Here is a 16,044-nt window from a genome sequence, read left to right as displayed (position 1 = left end):
CACAACTTAGGTCTTAAGGACATTAAAATTAAAACAGAAATATCTAAATAAGTTCCATGTTCTGACAAGTAAATTAATATCTGCTCTACAAAAGCATAAAACAAAGAAAATTCAGAACTTGGAATGACAATCCATCCTCTCTCTTCTCTTTATTTAGTGGCCTGATAAATTACAAAAAACTTCAGATTCAAGTTTGGATGTTCAAGATCATTATGTTCCTGATTAAATTACTCGAAGAAGATAGCATGATGCAAGTTGATGTGACTGCCTGACTCTTGAATGTTCTGTGTTTGTATTTTACACAGAAGCGAACAAACAGAAATCTATCTACTTAGAAATTTTATTTCCCTTAGTTTTTCATATAAACTAAGCATCTATTTGCCTTTCTTATGTTGCCGCAAATTCCTAACAATTCACCTAACATTAAACCTCAAAACTCAAATACATGACAACTAGGAAAAAATAATACAGTAGCAAAGCCACCTAAAACCGAGATTGGAACAAAAGGTTCACAGCTGCAAATCCATCATGGTTGTAACCCCAGCAGGCAGGAAGGCATCACACCGAGGGAAAGAGAATTCACCCCTCACCAGTGCAACATTGCTCAAAAGATTGCGTCACAGTAAGTGACCAGGGAACATGAGGTAGAATAGGAGAATACATGTTACACAAAAATAAAAAGCAGAGGAGACTAGACTATGTAAAAGGACAGAACTACTGTAAACATATGCCATTTAGAACAAATGCTGATCTATCTACTCTCAGTAACAAGTTTCAGAGAAGATGGAAAACACATCACTTTGACACTGGCAGCAGCCACACTTGAACTAAATATTCAGAGAGAAGTCAAAGCTGCCAAAGGACAGGTGCCTTGTAGTGACAGATAAATCTGAAGTACTCTACTGTGTCACAGCTCCTAAAATGGTCTTTTTAGACAAAGTTAAATCTCAGTTTACTTAGGATTATCGGAACACTTCTCAGAACATACCATGAAAAAGATGTCAGAGCAGTGGATACTCACCGAGCACAATGAATTGCCTCTAACAAACTGCAGAGACGCTTTGCAATGACTAGCCTTGGCCACTGATACTTAGAAAAAGCAAAGAAACTAATGTTTTTAACATTTCTTTTCAAAAAGTAAAAATTGCATTTACCTGTGATGTTTCCCAACATATCTTTACTGTGGCGAACCAAATCTTCACTTTCCCCATCTTTGAAGTTGCCTATTTCTCCATAATAAAGAGCAATCCCAAGCTGCATTATACGTATAAACATAGGAAGCTGCTGATCAGAGATCGAAAGTTTCAAACTTTCAACTAATGTGTGAATCTATAACATGAAAGAGAACAAAAGCAAGTAAAGCTCTCATTAAAGCCAGCTTTTAACATTCAATTCCATACTCATTTTTTATGTTCATTCTAATTTCTAAAAACAAAAGCTGCAGTATAACATAAGGCAAAGGGTTAAAAACAATGAGTTTCAAAACCATATGTTATGGGCTGCAACAAAAGAGAAAAGTGTTGAAAACCGAATGTGTTGAGAAGTGAAATGTAATATATTTTGAATATGTATATATCATTTTTTTTTTTACAATTGTTGCTGAAGAAATTTCTAAAATGTAGTCACATGAGTGCATCTGATTAAACTTTTACCCTCATTACAGAGTTTCATAAAAACTTCTGCAAACTAAACAAAACCCAGATACACTGGTTTTAATATACAAAATCCTTCATTTTGATTCTTTCTCACTCCCAACTTGTTGCAAGGGGGCGAATAACAGAGGGAGACTCATTCCAAACAAAACGCAAAAAAACAGCTTCTCTGGATATTCCAGCTCAGACATGCAATTAAGTACTTTTCTCTAAATGAAAGCAAGCTTCGCAAAGACCATAATTACTAGGATGAAAATGTATCCTTCTTTAAATATTTCAGCTATTTTATTCAATACTTCAGAATATTTTCATGAGTATGTGATCACGCTATAAAGACAAAAGCAGACTTGATAAGAAAGCTACGTTTCATTCAAGTAAGAGCTGCACAAAATAACATTATTGTAATAAAATTACTGCCTGTAACATTAGAAACATTTCTAGCTCGAGGTCCAGTTTCTAAATGTTGTGGGTAAAATAATGGAAATGAAAAGTAACTGTTCATCAGCATTAGCCTTAATGCGATCCAATTTAAGAAACATGAAGTGTGACTTTGTAAACTGTACTGCACACACATGTGCAGGTAAAAATAAAATAGAAAAATAAATATTTGTATAAAAATATGTTCACGTACTCAGACTTCACTAATAAATTTATGAGTAAATCAACAGAGTCACAGCCTTAGACATATAGAATGAGCGACAACATAGTATCAGCCATTTATATAAACCAGTGGAAGGATTTTATGCATCAAAATTCTGCTACTATTTAAAACTCTCTGAAAGAAAACAGCACCTAAAGGCCTAAGATACCCTTTGGAAATTAATCATTCAAGACCAATTTTTCAGGGCCAGATGATTAAAAGTTGACAACAATAAATCTTTTCTGTGCAGATGAACAATAGGAAGATTAGGAATAAATAACTGTCTTAAGAGTTGGAAGATTATTTTGCCAGATGCCTTTTGCCAGACGTCATACTGGACGACAAGAACACTAGGTAGCAATGTAGGCAATTAACATAATTGTAGAGTTATTGGCTTAATTGAAATTATGCTACACTCCTGGACTTCTTGTATGGCACTACCCTCCCCTCGCAACCCTGTTCTTGCCCTGCCAGTGGAACTCATCTGCCCCTCAGTATGCTGACTCATCTCACTAATAACAGCAGAAAACCATGACCATGAGCCAGCACTGTGCCCTGGTGGCCAGGAAGGCCAATGGCATCCTGGGGTGTATTAGAAGGGGGGTGGTTAGTAGATCGAGAGAGGTCCTCCTTCCCCTCTACTCCGCCCTGGTGAGACCACATCTGGAATATTGTGTCCAGTTCTGGGCCCCTCAGTTCCAGAAGGACAGGGAACTGCTGGAGAGAGTCCAGCATAGGGCAACGAAGATGATTAAGGGAGTGGAGCACCTTCCTTATGAAGGAAGGCTGAGGGAGCTGGGTCTCTTTAGCTTGAAAAAGAGGATGCTAAGGGGGGACCTCATTAATGTTTATAAATACATAAAGGGTGAGTGCCATGAGGATGGAGCCAGGCTCTTCTCGGTGGCAAACAATGATAGGACAAGGGGTAATGGGATCAAGCTGGAACACAAGAGGTTCCACTTAAATTTGAGAAAAAACTTCTTCTCAGTGAGGGTGACAGACACTGGAACAGGCTGCCCAGGGAGGTTGTGGAGTCTCCTTCTCTGGAGACATTCAAAACCCGCCTGGACATGTTCCTGTGTAACCTCACCTACGCGTTCCTGCTCCAGCAGGGGGATTGGACTAGATGATCTTTTGAGGTCCCTTCCAATCCCAAACATACTGTGATACTGTGAAAACTGTTTTTTCTTGTCCAGTGAGCTTTCTGTCAGAGTGAGTTGACTGAGATGACTGACAAGCCAGACAAGTGTCAGTGCTGCTACAAATAGAGGGAGGCAGGACTGACATCCCCAGCACAAACTAGATCTTCTGTCTCTCAGTTGTTTCATCCCATGATGATTTCAACAAGAAAAGCAACAGAAAGCTTAAAACTCTAATCATTTTATATGTATTTTGCTGCCTCCCCCCAGGTGCACTATTCTTACTTTAAAATTGAAAACAAGAGCTTGGTGTTACCAATTTAAAAGCATACAAATATGTATCCAAGTACTTATGAACAGTATTCCTTTGAGATGCCTCAAACTAAACTCATTAAGATTAGTTTGGCCAAAACTCTGCAATAGTCATAGTAGTCAAAATTATGCAGGTTATAAAAATATTCTAGTCACTACAAAGAAACCAAAAGAACATATGCTATCACAAATGTGGAAGTCTTGGAAATGTTGACTTGAGACTGAAAAACAGATGTGCTTCACCAAGTGAACATCCTTCGCAGCTCTGGAGTGCAAGACTGAGCGCTGCTGGGTTTGGTCTTCAGATGGGAAACGAACCATCCTAGCACGAGCTGCTGACACTCATTTACCCTTCAAATACACTGAAACTGCACTATTTCATCTGCAGTGGAGCATTTTAAAACATTTTAAGCATCCTTGAATTAATTTAATTAATCAAACAGTTATATTTACTGATAGCAGCTCCATTTTCTTCAATTGTAAGAAAACAGTTATTTTCATTCAATAGTTAAATATTTTAAAGACAATCTTTTTGGCAAACTGCCTCCTGATGATCCACAGTGCACAATCTCCACATACACAACAAATCAGAAAGTTGTCAAATGTAAAATTTGAGAGTCAACAGATTTGCAGATCTAATTGTTGCATAACGGTATAATAGTGAAACACAAGATTTAAGATCTCAAAATCATTACCTTTTGACAATTATTCTTTGGCTCATAACAATAATTAATTCACTTAAGTATTAATCTGTTATCTTAAATGTTTTAAATTAATTGAATACATTTCTGAATATCTTCATAAACAGCATTTTATGTTTAAACATTGAAAAAAAGAGAGAAAAAAATTAAAAAGAAAAAAACTATGGACAACATAAGAAACGGTATATCTTAAAAAAATATAAAACATATTTGAATAAACTGAAATGTGCCTTAAATAGGGCAGTAGCAATAAATGATCACCAAAGATAAACAGATAAGTTTAATACAAATTTAATTATACTACTACCACTTCAGTGCATTCTAGTTTGGTTTTTTTAGTCCAGTATCCACAAAAAGTTATAAGTAATAATGTAATGATCGCCATTTTTACGACAACAGTATCATTTTAAACTACACAGAAGATTCTGTGAGCATTTCCGTTCAAGTGTGCCATCAGAGACTCGTAACTTGGTCACAAAACTTTACTCTGCAAACCTGGAACCTGGAGCTTCAGCTGGGTTCAGATGACTCCTCCAAAATTTGCAGAAGTATTCAGCCAATATGAAAATCAAGTTCTTTAACACTAAGATTTACTGGCTATACGCAGTAATCATACTATCACCACAGAACATAAAGAACATAACTGGTAAACTACAGAAAGTCATAATTTGATTCCTTCTTATCACTGGAGTTCATATAGGTTCCGAAGTTATAATGCACGCGGTTAAAAGCCCTGGCATCATTAAATACATAACTTCCTGTTTACAAAACTCAAAATAGGTAAAAGTTGTTTCCAAAAGTTGTTACCAGTTACTCTGAAAAAAAAAAACCCACACTATTTTGCAGTAAATACACCTGAAGATTATTATTTATTAAAACTTGGGATATGCTTAGTATGAAGCCTGTGTCTTAATTTAAAACAATTCTCAACAAATTAAATGGGCACCACTGGATTCGTTGAGAGGGGGAGGGAGAGAAGACAAACCTTACACGTATGACTATTCAGAGCAGGAAAAGAAAAGGCAGAAGTGAAATGCAGTTCAGTCCCTCCAGCAACTCAGCGTTTTGCTTCTGCAAAATGTAAACATGTCACCAAGTATCAGATGCCCACGAGTAATACTGCACCCCTACTCACTAGGGACCGAGCTGGGCTTGCTAATCCATTTCACATAGTTCACTACATACTGTTCATACACTGAAGTTCCTTGTCATTTATGAGAGTTTGAGCTACATTTGAAAGAATAAGAAGTAAAAAAAACCCTTTCCATCTTATTGCAGGCACCTTAAAGCATACAATGTTTAAGAGATTATCTGTGCAAATTTGTTTTCCTTTCAGTTATTACGTTTTCTCTCTTAAAACTTCAGAAAAAGTAGAAAATATTAGAGAGCATTACCTCCTTACTTTCAGGTTATCACTGTACATAGGCTAATTGCATCATATGGACAAAATACAATCAAAAAAACCCTTTAGCTAAAAACAACAGCATTCACTTTTCATTTTATTTTAAATTTCAAAGCATATTTTGAAAAATGTCAAAACTTCACAAGTGAGTAGCAAAAAACTTATTTTGGATACCTACTTTAATAATAGATGGCATTTTGGAGTTGAGGTTATCGTAAGTAAAATGCAGACGAGTCCTGAAGGAACATTTGTACAGCAGAGGTTCCTGGTAAAATTCAATCTTACCACTGGCATTTCTCTTATCAAGACATACTGTGCAGTCAGAAAAGTTGATCATCTTTCTCAGTACCAGATCGGTGGCTTTTAAAAGAAGCATATAGGTTAAAAAATATATTGCATAAGAAAAATCAGTTATGCATACATGTTCTTTTTTTAGAAGAAAATCCAAGATAGTTGTGTGATCCTTATTTAAATCATCAGCAATGTACTTGTGTTGCTCATGCAACTAAAGAGAATAATTTAATATGTCACAGTCTTTCAGCTGAATACTTAAAAAGTGAGGACAAATTAGTTACACACAATTCAAATTTTCACCCCTTCACTGTACCTTAAGATCTGTTTATAAAATAAGAGAACTGCTTCATGTGAAAGCCTAAGACCAATATTAAGACCAAATATTATTCTCATTATTCTCCCAGAAAGAATCTTGCGTATTTTCCCCCAAAGTTTTCTTTTCAATCCTCCAAAGCAAACAAGAGCTGTTATAGTGATCTCAACATGAAACATTTTTTTAATTTTGTTGGTTTCGTTTGTAATAAATTGAGCCAGAACAAAGAAATGGGTCCGGTGGTCCCGAAACCTTTACATTCCCCATTCTACCAGAGATGTTCTGTGTGATCTTAAAATATTCTTACTGCACCCAAATTCCACATCTACCAAATGTCAGTAAGAATAGCTAGACTTACAGGTGAATGTTGGTAATTCAAAGACCAAGACAAAAATAAAAAACGTTTGTTTTTCCTGAAAATGCAAAGCAAAATGAAGCACATCTTGCAGTTGGTATGCCATGTTCACTGCAGTGCAGCATGTTTTACCCCCTCTCTAGCCACCCTCTACAGGGAGTTTTAAGGTCCTCACAAATGCAACAGAACAGCCTAAAACGTTACTTCTCATTCGGAAAAACAAATTGTCCACACACTTACTGCCAGTCGCAACCACAAAATGAAATGCAATCACAAAAGTATGGCAACTATGAGCAGAGGGGACTACAAAACATGTTGTATAATTATCAGTGATCATATAAATATGCGTTAAGAATCAATTATTATGATTGGCTCTTCAAAATGAAGGACAAGGGAAAAACTTAAGAAATGAAAACATGCAGAAAGTATCTTAGTTCTGAAATAAGAGCCTTTTTTATTGGACTTGCAAATTTCTCTAAGAGTGTCTCCACTCTGAAACCTCAAAGGACACAGTATCTACTCACCAGAGATGTCCATGAATGCTCGATCCCAAAACTCATCCACTGTATAGCATTCTGCAGAAGTGATATTGACTGAGAGAACAATATCATCCTCCACATATTTTAATATGAGATTGTTGATCACAATGTTGACATTGTTTACAACACGCCTAATCAAACTCTGAACATAACCTGTAAAATAGAACAAATTCTTAGGAGTTATAAGAAAGACATTATATCAAATGGATGTATTACTAAAGTCATCATTTCCAACTTGTCTATTTTTTAAAAATAAAAATTAAAACAAACCAAGTATCATTGTCCTTTATTTATCCAAAAATCACAAGACAAAATTCTTTAACATTCAGTGCAGGTAACAACCAGCATTCTGGAACTGCAAGAAACCGCATACAAAGAAAAAAGTAAATACTAGAAATATAATAGAGCATAAGAGATTGATTTTTGGTGGCAAGAATCAACTTTCAAACTAATTATGGAAGATTAAGAAAATTATGTAGGAAAAAGAGAAAGAATCAATGATAGTGACTTTTTCTACTCGAAAGATAATTAGAAATAGGTTTGGAGAAGTGAACACTGGTTGCTACATTACTTTTCAAGTATGCATATATTACACCTATTTGCTCTCTCACCTAGTTTTAAAAAAATTAACTAAACATTCCTATGTCTAGTACTTTTTTTTCATTCTAAAAGCTAATGTATCCACATCATGCTCAGCAAGACCCCTGTGAGGTATAACAAAATCAATTTCTGTCAACAACCCAAATAGGGAGCACCTGCACTGAAGCCTGTTGGGAAGAAATCCATTTAAAATTTTTCAGACATACTGTGATTGGAAAAATGATCTCATGTGTGAATTCCCAGTATGCAGTAAACACTAACATTTTACCAATATGGTAAAGAAATTAAATACTACCCATATTCATGTATTTTATCTATACTGAATGTAACTACCAAGATAACTCATTTATACTGGGGGGGAAAAAAAAAGCACCTTAAAATGTCTATGTTTTACAATTTATAACATTACTCACATTCTGTCTGAAAAGATATTTAATACATGCTCTCGAGGTCTAGTTTGGTAACTACACTGACAAGACAGTTAACAATACAGGTTTAAATCCACAGGCTTCAAGAGTAGTTTTCTGAAACTTGCATTAAATAAGACTCGGTTATATCTACAGTTTTAATTCAAATAGCTTCAAATGAACATCAAAACATTGTGAGACTCATATTCCTCCTTCCATTCTACTCCACTTTTTCTAGCTACTCATTGTTTTCATACTCAAATATTACTTTCTCCCTTGAAGTACATGGCAAGTTTTACCATTACATAAGTGATTTTTCTCAAGTTCCACAACTGCAAATTTACACAGTTGACATGGTTTTTTGGTTTTCAGCATTCAAAGCCTCCAACCATGTCCTTTCTTAAGTGCAAAACATGCTTTTGGTTACCATCAACAGGATATTTTGATTCTGATCCGGTACATTTCTATCTTTTTAGAAGTATTTACAGATAAAAATTTTATTGTAAAACATGTGATACTTCTTGCCATAACTTAGCTTGCTTCATTTTATACTATTCTTGAGCATACATCACCCTTTGAGCAGAGCCAGTTCCAACGGGACAGAAAAGGCATTTAAACATCTCCTGCCATCTTACTAGGATTGTAATTGTATTAAAACAAAATCTGTAAAATGTTTTAGACCATTGTCTACATAAATAGGAAATCCAGAAGCACAGTCAAAGTCAAAATTTTGACAGCTTAGTAATCTCAGTTTTCTGACATAATCTGAATTTACCTTTTTAACCTATCAATCAAAAAACACTACTGTAAAGTACATGGAATAACTTGGTTTTGAGAATTTTCTCACTGACTTCTTCAAATGGCAAGATATTCTATGTAATAGGAACACGGAGAAGCATATGTATTATTTTAATAAAGGGGCATAAGCAACTCATTCTTAACACAGGTGGTATAAACTGACCTGTGTGTAAATAGAAGCTGGCACAAAGCATTTAGTTGCTTAAGTTCAACATAGAAATGTTTTGCAGACTATATAACTAGCAACTAAAAAAATCAAAACCAGTAATTTAATTACAATTCTAAAGCAAGCTATTACTTTCATTGAAGAAAGTAAAGCTGTCCCTCCACAGGTCCAAAGCTTGTTCAATATTTTGCTTTTAAGGGTCAAAGTCAATCTAATTTACATTTTTCTGCTGTGAATGACAAAAACATCAGAAATCCAGCATCACAGCAGCAAAAAAAGCAAGTTCTACTGACAGTTTCCAGCTGTATTCAGAAACAGAGCAATAACACTTATCTGTGTGCCTTTTTTTGCCTGAATGCATAAAAAGAAGGAGCAGAATTATTTCGTCAAAATTAATTAGGGGTCACAGATCTGAAAAAAACTTTCACACTTCTGCAAAGACATTTAACAACATATTGCATGACTGGCTTGGAAAAGCACCATGCAGGTATCAGCTTCCTAAGTAAGGTTACCCTCAAACACAATAGAATCAGATACTCATGACTGAGGATCAGTCTCTAAAGAAAATGAATATAAATTGTAATTCTTACTATTAAAAAAAGTAAAAACAGCATCAGCAAGTTCAGGTACAATACAGTTTAAAAAAGGTTTTGTTTAATACAAGTGTGAGAAAACCAGTAGAGGTTGCTTCTTATTCCTGTAATTTTGAAACATAACACTATACCTGAATTTTAGTGGCAAAGATGGTCATTCTATGATTAAGTGACTAAAAACACTCAAATCTGTAGGGGCAAAGTCTTCTAAGATACAACACAAAATCCACACGTAAGCTTCTTTCAAATTTCCCAGAACCCGGCAGGCTGCACTGTGTGGTACAAGCTACGAATGCATTTCAGATCCAACCCTCCAAAATATTGTAGCACTGTCAACTAGACTGGTCTATTGATTCAACAGAATTCATATCAGACTAGTGACACCTAAACATTTTAAGTTTAGCAGTGCTCTGTTGTAACCAAAGCTACATGTTTAGCTCTGCCTTGCTCCATCTCTGAGAACACAGAACAAATAAATCTTTCAACAAATTGCAACCATAGTATGATACTTAAAACCTCCAAAGACTAAAATCTAAGTAGATGACTCGGCATCTTACTGAAATCCAGGATATGCAAATTGAAGCTTAGCAAAGCCACATCCTATACCACAGAAAATAAAATCATCTTATGAAGGGGCCTCTGCTCCTCATGGAAGCTGTTTACCACACTGGATCTCTATGTTATTTATGTATTTAAAAAAAAACAAACACCACCACCCATAACTGTATTTAGGTAACTTTGCCACATGGAGAGTAACTTACAGTCCATTCAACAAAGATTTGCTAATGCTCTCTGAATCATTAGACTCCAGCACCAACATACTCTATGCAGTTGAAGAAGGAACACAATGACAATGAAGGAGCTGGGAGGTGATGGTGCCCAACATTTTCACAGAGGCACAAAGTACATATACAGAATCCAGCACATACTAACATAAAGTACCAGATCTGATAATTTCCTACAGTACTGCACATACAATATGTGCAATTTGTGTGAGCACTCAAATCATTAAGAAACACAATATATTCATAAAAGACAACACACAAATCGATTTTCAGTGAGCATGTTTCATCTGGATTTCTGGACACATATCTTTTGAAATGTTTTAACTTCATCAGATATCAACATCCGATGAATCAACAGAAGGCAAATCACATCTTGGGCTACCTCAAAAGCAGTGTGGCCAGCAGGTTGAGGGAGGTGATTCTGTCCCTATGCTCTGGCAAGACCCCGTCTGGAGTTCTGCATCCAGTTCTGGAACCCTCAGTGCAGGAAAGACATGGACCTGCTGGAGAGGGGCCAGAGGAGGCCACAAAAATGATCAGAGGGCTGGAACAGCTCTGCTGTGAGGACAGGCTGAGAGAGGTGGGGCTGTTCAGCCTGGAGAAGAGAAGACTCCAGGAAGACCTTATTGCAGCCTTCCAGTACTTAAATGGGCCTATAAAAAAGATGGGGACAGACTTTTTAGCAGGGCCTGTTGTAACAGGACAAGGGGTAATGGTTTTAAACTACAGGCATGGAGATTCAGACTAGACATGAGGAAGACATTTTTTACCATGAGAGTGGTGAAACACCAGCCCAGGTTGCCCAGAGAGGTGGTAGATGCTCCATCCCCGGAGACATTCAGTGCCAGGCTGGATGGGGCTCTGAGCAACCTGATCTAGTTGCAGATGTTCCTGATGTTCCCACATCAAACCCAAAGGTCCAGAAGCACCAGAGCTGAAGCGCTGTCCATGGTGGGACACAGGGATGCCCAGGGTCCCACAGTTCCAAGCCACCAGACAGCCTGGCCTCAGAGCTTTAACAGAGCCTAACACAAAACTGCCATGTCTCTAACCCATCTAAAAATCAGATGTCCTCAAAAGGCAACTTGCAATTCATTCCAGTACTCTCCAATTTCATTTTTCTGCACAAAACAAAACCTCATACTCCAAATTTCTGTGCAAACTCATACGCAATAGTAATCAGATATATACTTAAGCATTTTTATATCATATAAAAATCTCCAGGTTCAACTGAGCCAGTCGGGAAGGGGGGAGAGGGTTGGGGGCAAAAATGGTAAACATCTCTACCAGGACTCAAATAAGAAACATCACTCAGAATCATTACTTTCCTAAAGAGAAATGTTTACCTTTAAAACTACTATAAGAATTTGAAAACTTACAAGAAAATAACTTAATGTGAATCACTGAGCAGTTAATGAGCAGCAGAAAACAGAGCGATTCAGAAACAGAAGAACCAGAGCAGGAGAGGACAAAAATCTAACACACCGCCCCTACCATGTGTTTCTCACACTAATCTATCTTGCACTATGAGTTCTGAAAATTTAAAGATTCGACAAAACTGAAGGAATAAATAGAAGCATGAACTACATTTTGTTGTAATTTTATAATATTCAAGTATTTCACTCATTTTATGCGATTTGTAGGTAAACAGAGATATAATAGCGTAACCCAGACAACTGTGGCCACCTGAATGAAACTTAATTATCTTTATCATGCAAATACAATCAAGCTTCTGAAATTATGGATTACCTGGAGGTAAATCAGGGTCAGGAGAAGCAGACTGCTGAACTCGTCGCGGTTTTACTGCCGATTTTACACTTTCTGTGGTACTGCGGTTTGTTGAACTGGAACCACAACTTTCATGATCTTCCTGCTAGAGGAAAAGAAAGCAATTGAGTTGACCAAATAAAAAGAAAATAAATGTGGGGTAAAGATTTGGTGAATTAAACTTCTGCTACTGCTGCAATTAATAATTTCATTTTTATTAAAAAAAACCTCAGGCATTTAATTATTAATTACAACTCAATACATTTTATCTAGCTGCATTTCTGCTGAAACATTCCTTCAGAAACAGCGCCCTGAAGACTAACGAAATAAATATGAGAAACTACTAAATTTTATGAGCTTACATACCTACTCATAAAAACCTTCTCAGATGATTCCAAGAAGTCAGAGTCATATCCTTCCTAATACAGCTAATTGAAGCTGATACAAAAAGCAAAATATTTTTGCAGACTTCTAAAACAGTAAAACATTGCCCCAGAAAAGATGAATGTGCAGACAGCATGCTCATCTTCACATTCTATTTAACTTGTTCACCTCACGGAACTCAGAAGCAGGAAACACATTCATAAATAGAGAACACAATATAAGACTTACAAGATGAAATGTGCAGATACAAGAAAATTTTAACTGAATGTAGTGTTTTAAATACCTTACTAGTGTTCCCATTACATTCCAGAATGACAGTTTAACTGCAAGACTCATGTGCAAGAAAACTAAGAGAAGTAACGCAAGTATTCTTGTAGGCATGTTAGAAGAGCAGGTTAGAGAAGAAGCAAATGTTTACAGCTTTTGACCCAAGCCAGTTCTCTCTTTGATAGATGTAGTCTTCAGCAAAAAGAGAGAAATGCTCTCTGGGTCATGGCACTACTAGGATCACATAACATGTTCACAGAAAGAAGGTTCTGGGGAACAAATGTCAAGTGCTGTAGTATGAAACTATAATATTTTTAAGTCCTCTAACCACCGAAAGGAAACTGCTTAAACTGTCTTGGGGTTTTGTACAGGACAGACCACGTGTTCACCTGCATGCTGCCTGACATTTTTAATAATCTCAAAGAAATTGTGAAAAAGAACCTTCACAGTACTTACTTCTTCATGTTTTGTGGGGTTTTTTGCATGAAAAATTTAAAGTTACATGTAATGATATATTTTAAATAGAAGTCTACAAATTCAAAAACAATTGGAGCATTCCTTTCCTTCCACTCCATGGTCCAAAAACAGAACACAGAGTGAAACTGTCTGATAAAGTGGAAATATCATTTCACTATGAAAAAAAAAAATGATGAGCAATATAATGTTAGCCTGGGGGAAAAAAAAATAGAAGGCTAAACTTATTTGGAAAAATTGCAGAAGACAAATTCATTCACACATTAGAAGGGTAAAAGATAGCTTCTAAAAGGATAAATTATCATAAAAGATTTGAGATCTTCCAGTCAGTAATATAGTATTGAAACAAACTGTGTGTTGTTTTTTAATTTATGGTTATGTGGCCATTTCAGTCATGCAGGACTTTCCCATTCCAGTGCATGAAAAAATGAAATGGGTGTTTAGCATCCACTCTGTCTGGAGGGCATTTGTTTAATTTCTTATCCCTGACGACCTTCTGATGCTTTTCGTCAAAGAATGTGAGTCTCCTGAAGACTCTCTCAGAACTTCTAACTACAGTGTAATTTCTTTAAACCTGGGGTGACAGAAGCCTCTTCATCAACATGTACATTCTGTAATCAGAAAATCTCACTTCTCCTTCATGTCTCTAGCTTACTGAGAAAAAATAGATCAAAAGCTTTTAAACTGAAATGTTTGAAATAACTTTTAACCATAACCTCTTTCTTGGAAACTAGTTCATATGCAGCATGAAAATATTTTTTCAGATGAGTCATCATACTGCTATTTATGTTTTGAACTTGCAAAAAAACCCGTCATGTCAGAGTCACCAAACAGCTCAATTAGCACATTTCCTTCTTTCCTGAGCTCACTTGTGGATTGTACAGAACGCTGCGGTGCAGCTATTTAATTATTTGATCTGATAGGATCACATTACCCTTGCCTTTTAATATTTATGTTGGCTATGAGAAAAAGAGAGGGGCGCCCAGAGGGATGGGGAAGGCATTCTATTTTTGAAGTGTTAACTGTATCAAGCCTGACTACATTCAAGTCTATCTTCACTATCTGCATGCTGAAATAACCACGTTTGATGAGTCCTCTCGTAACTTCACGCAAAATCTATGCAGTGTTTCAATCATATAGAGTATTACTAACACTTAAAGAGGAAATAAGAATGGTTTAAGCTTTTACCACTTTCAAACAGTTAGGAACACACACCAACACACTGGGTTTTGGAGGGTTTACGCTGTTCAAAAGGGGCAAAAAAACCCTTAAGATTGTGTTGGTTTTGAAAGTAAGTCTCAAATCCTAACCTATAAATAAATTCAATACAATAAGCTTTTAATATTTCCCTCAGCTACAATTCTGTTGTGACAGCAAATGCTTGCAACCATTTAGAGCAAGCTGGACCTAAAAGTCATCAAAAAAGTGGACATGTTCCAAGATGGTGCCAAACTGCAACACACAAAAATTTATCTCAGTCTTAATTCACATGAAGTAACGGAATATACCTACATTTAAGAAGAATTCAACCTGACCAAATATTTGAAAAAGTTATTTTAACATGGGATAACATCCATTCATTTCCTTACATTACACAATTATCAAAAAGGTTTAAGAGCTGGACACGGGGTTTTTATTTGAGCATGAACACACCATTTTTTGCAACAGCTACTTATACTTCATAAAGCAAAAGCTGTATTCTTTCATTGCCGGAAGACGATAACAGTGCCCATGACCTTATAGGAACTACATTCCTATGTAGACGTATATCCAAAAGCTTTCTGTATCTGCACACTTCTGCTCAATGTTAACTTTAAGAGCACACTATTAATTTCTCAAACATGTGGCTGTCTCATAAGCCCAGAAGTAAAACATGTTCATTAAAGAGATGGGAAAAAGTTCCAAGCAAACTGCCAAAACCAGCATAATTATGAAACTATTTAACACTGGAACCAACTAGAGTCACACACTCTGTCTAGATCACAGTGATGTCACCAGAAACACCCCGCCAAAAGGCACTAAAACTACCACGCTCCCATAAATCCACCTCACACCAGATGACAAACATTTTACAGTCAAAATTATACTGGGGGTGGGAAGGGAGTTACATTTTCAAATAACTGTAGCTTATAGTATGAGATTGGGTAAATGCCTGTTCATTTGAGCATGAACAAGAGTGATCCCAAACAAGTCACAGCAGCAGAAAACTAAAAATACTCATGATGTATCTAGAGACATGATTTTTAAAGAAAACTACTCATTTACAAAAATATCTTTTCTCACAGCTTGCATCATACATAAAGCCTAGAAAACTTAAATTTTATCACTAGGCCCTACTTATGAGTGTTGTTATACAAATATACCTTGGATCAGGACAAAAAGAAATTTGCACAACCAGGCTCCTTTTTCCTTTTTTGCACATGTGTCAGATCAGGTACTCCGCTGAAATGTTTTTA

At 36.2% G+C, this 16,044-nt stretch overlaps 1 protein-coding gene across 7 annotated transcripts in view; it reads right to left on the bottom strand.

The window, feature by feature from the left end:
* Positions 1-16,044, bottom strand: part of VPS13B (vacuolar protein sorting 13 homolog B) — a 449,295-nt gene that overhangs the window by 398,390 nt on the left and 34,861 nt on the right. For 4 of the 7 annotated variants that reach the window (XM_065054087.1, XM_065054081.1, XM_065054083.1 and 1 more), the window contains exons 4-7: positions 12,446-12,569; positions 7,333-7,500; positions 6,025-6,206; positions 1,155-1,329 (exon numbers count right to left, since the gene is read on the bottom strand). In XM_065054087.1, coding sequence (XP_064910159.1) covers positions 1,155-1,329; positions 6,025-6,206; positions 7,333-7,500; positions 12,446-12,569 — 649 coding nt within the window. The remainder of the gene's footprint in view (positions 1-1,154; positions 1,330-6,024; positions 6,207-7,332; positions 7,501-12,445; positions 12,570-16,044) is intronic. The other 3 variants (XM_065054088.1, XM_065054084.1, XM_065054086.1) reach the window with 1 other exon arrangement.

Source organism: Columba livia, chromosome 2, assembly GCF_036013475.1.
Source record: "Columba livia isolate bColLiv1 breed racing homer chromosome 2, bColLiv1.pat.W.v2, whole genome shotgun sequence".
Taxonomy (NCBI): Eukaryota; Metazoa; Chordata; class Aves; order Columbiformes; family Columbidae; genus Columba; species Columba livia.
The sequence above is the reverse complement of the archived record's forward strand: the minus strand, read 5'-3'. Positions and strand labels throughout refer to the sequence as shown.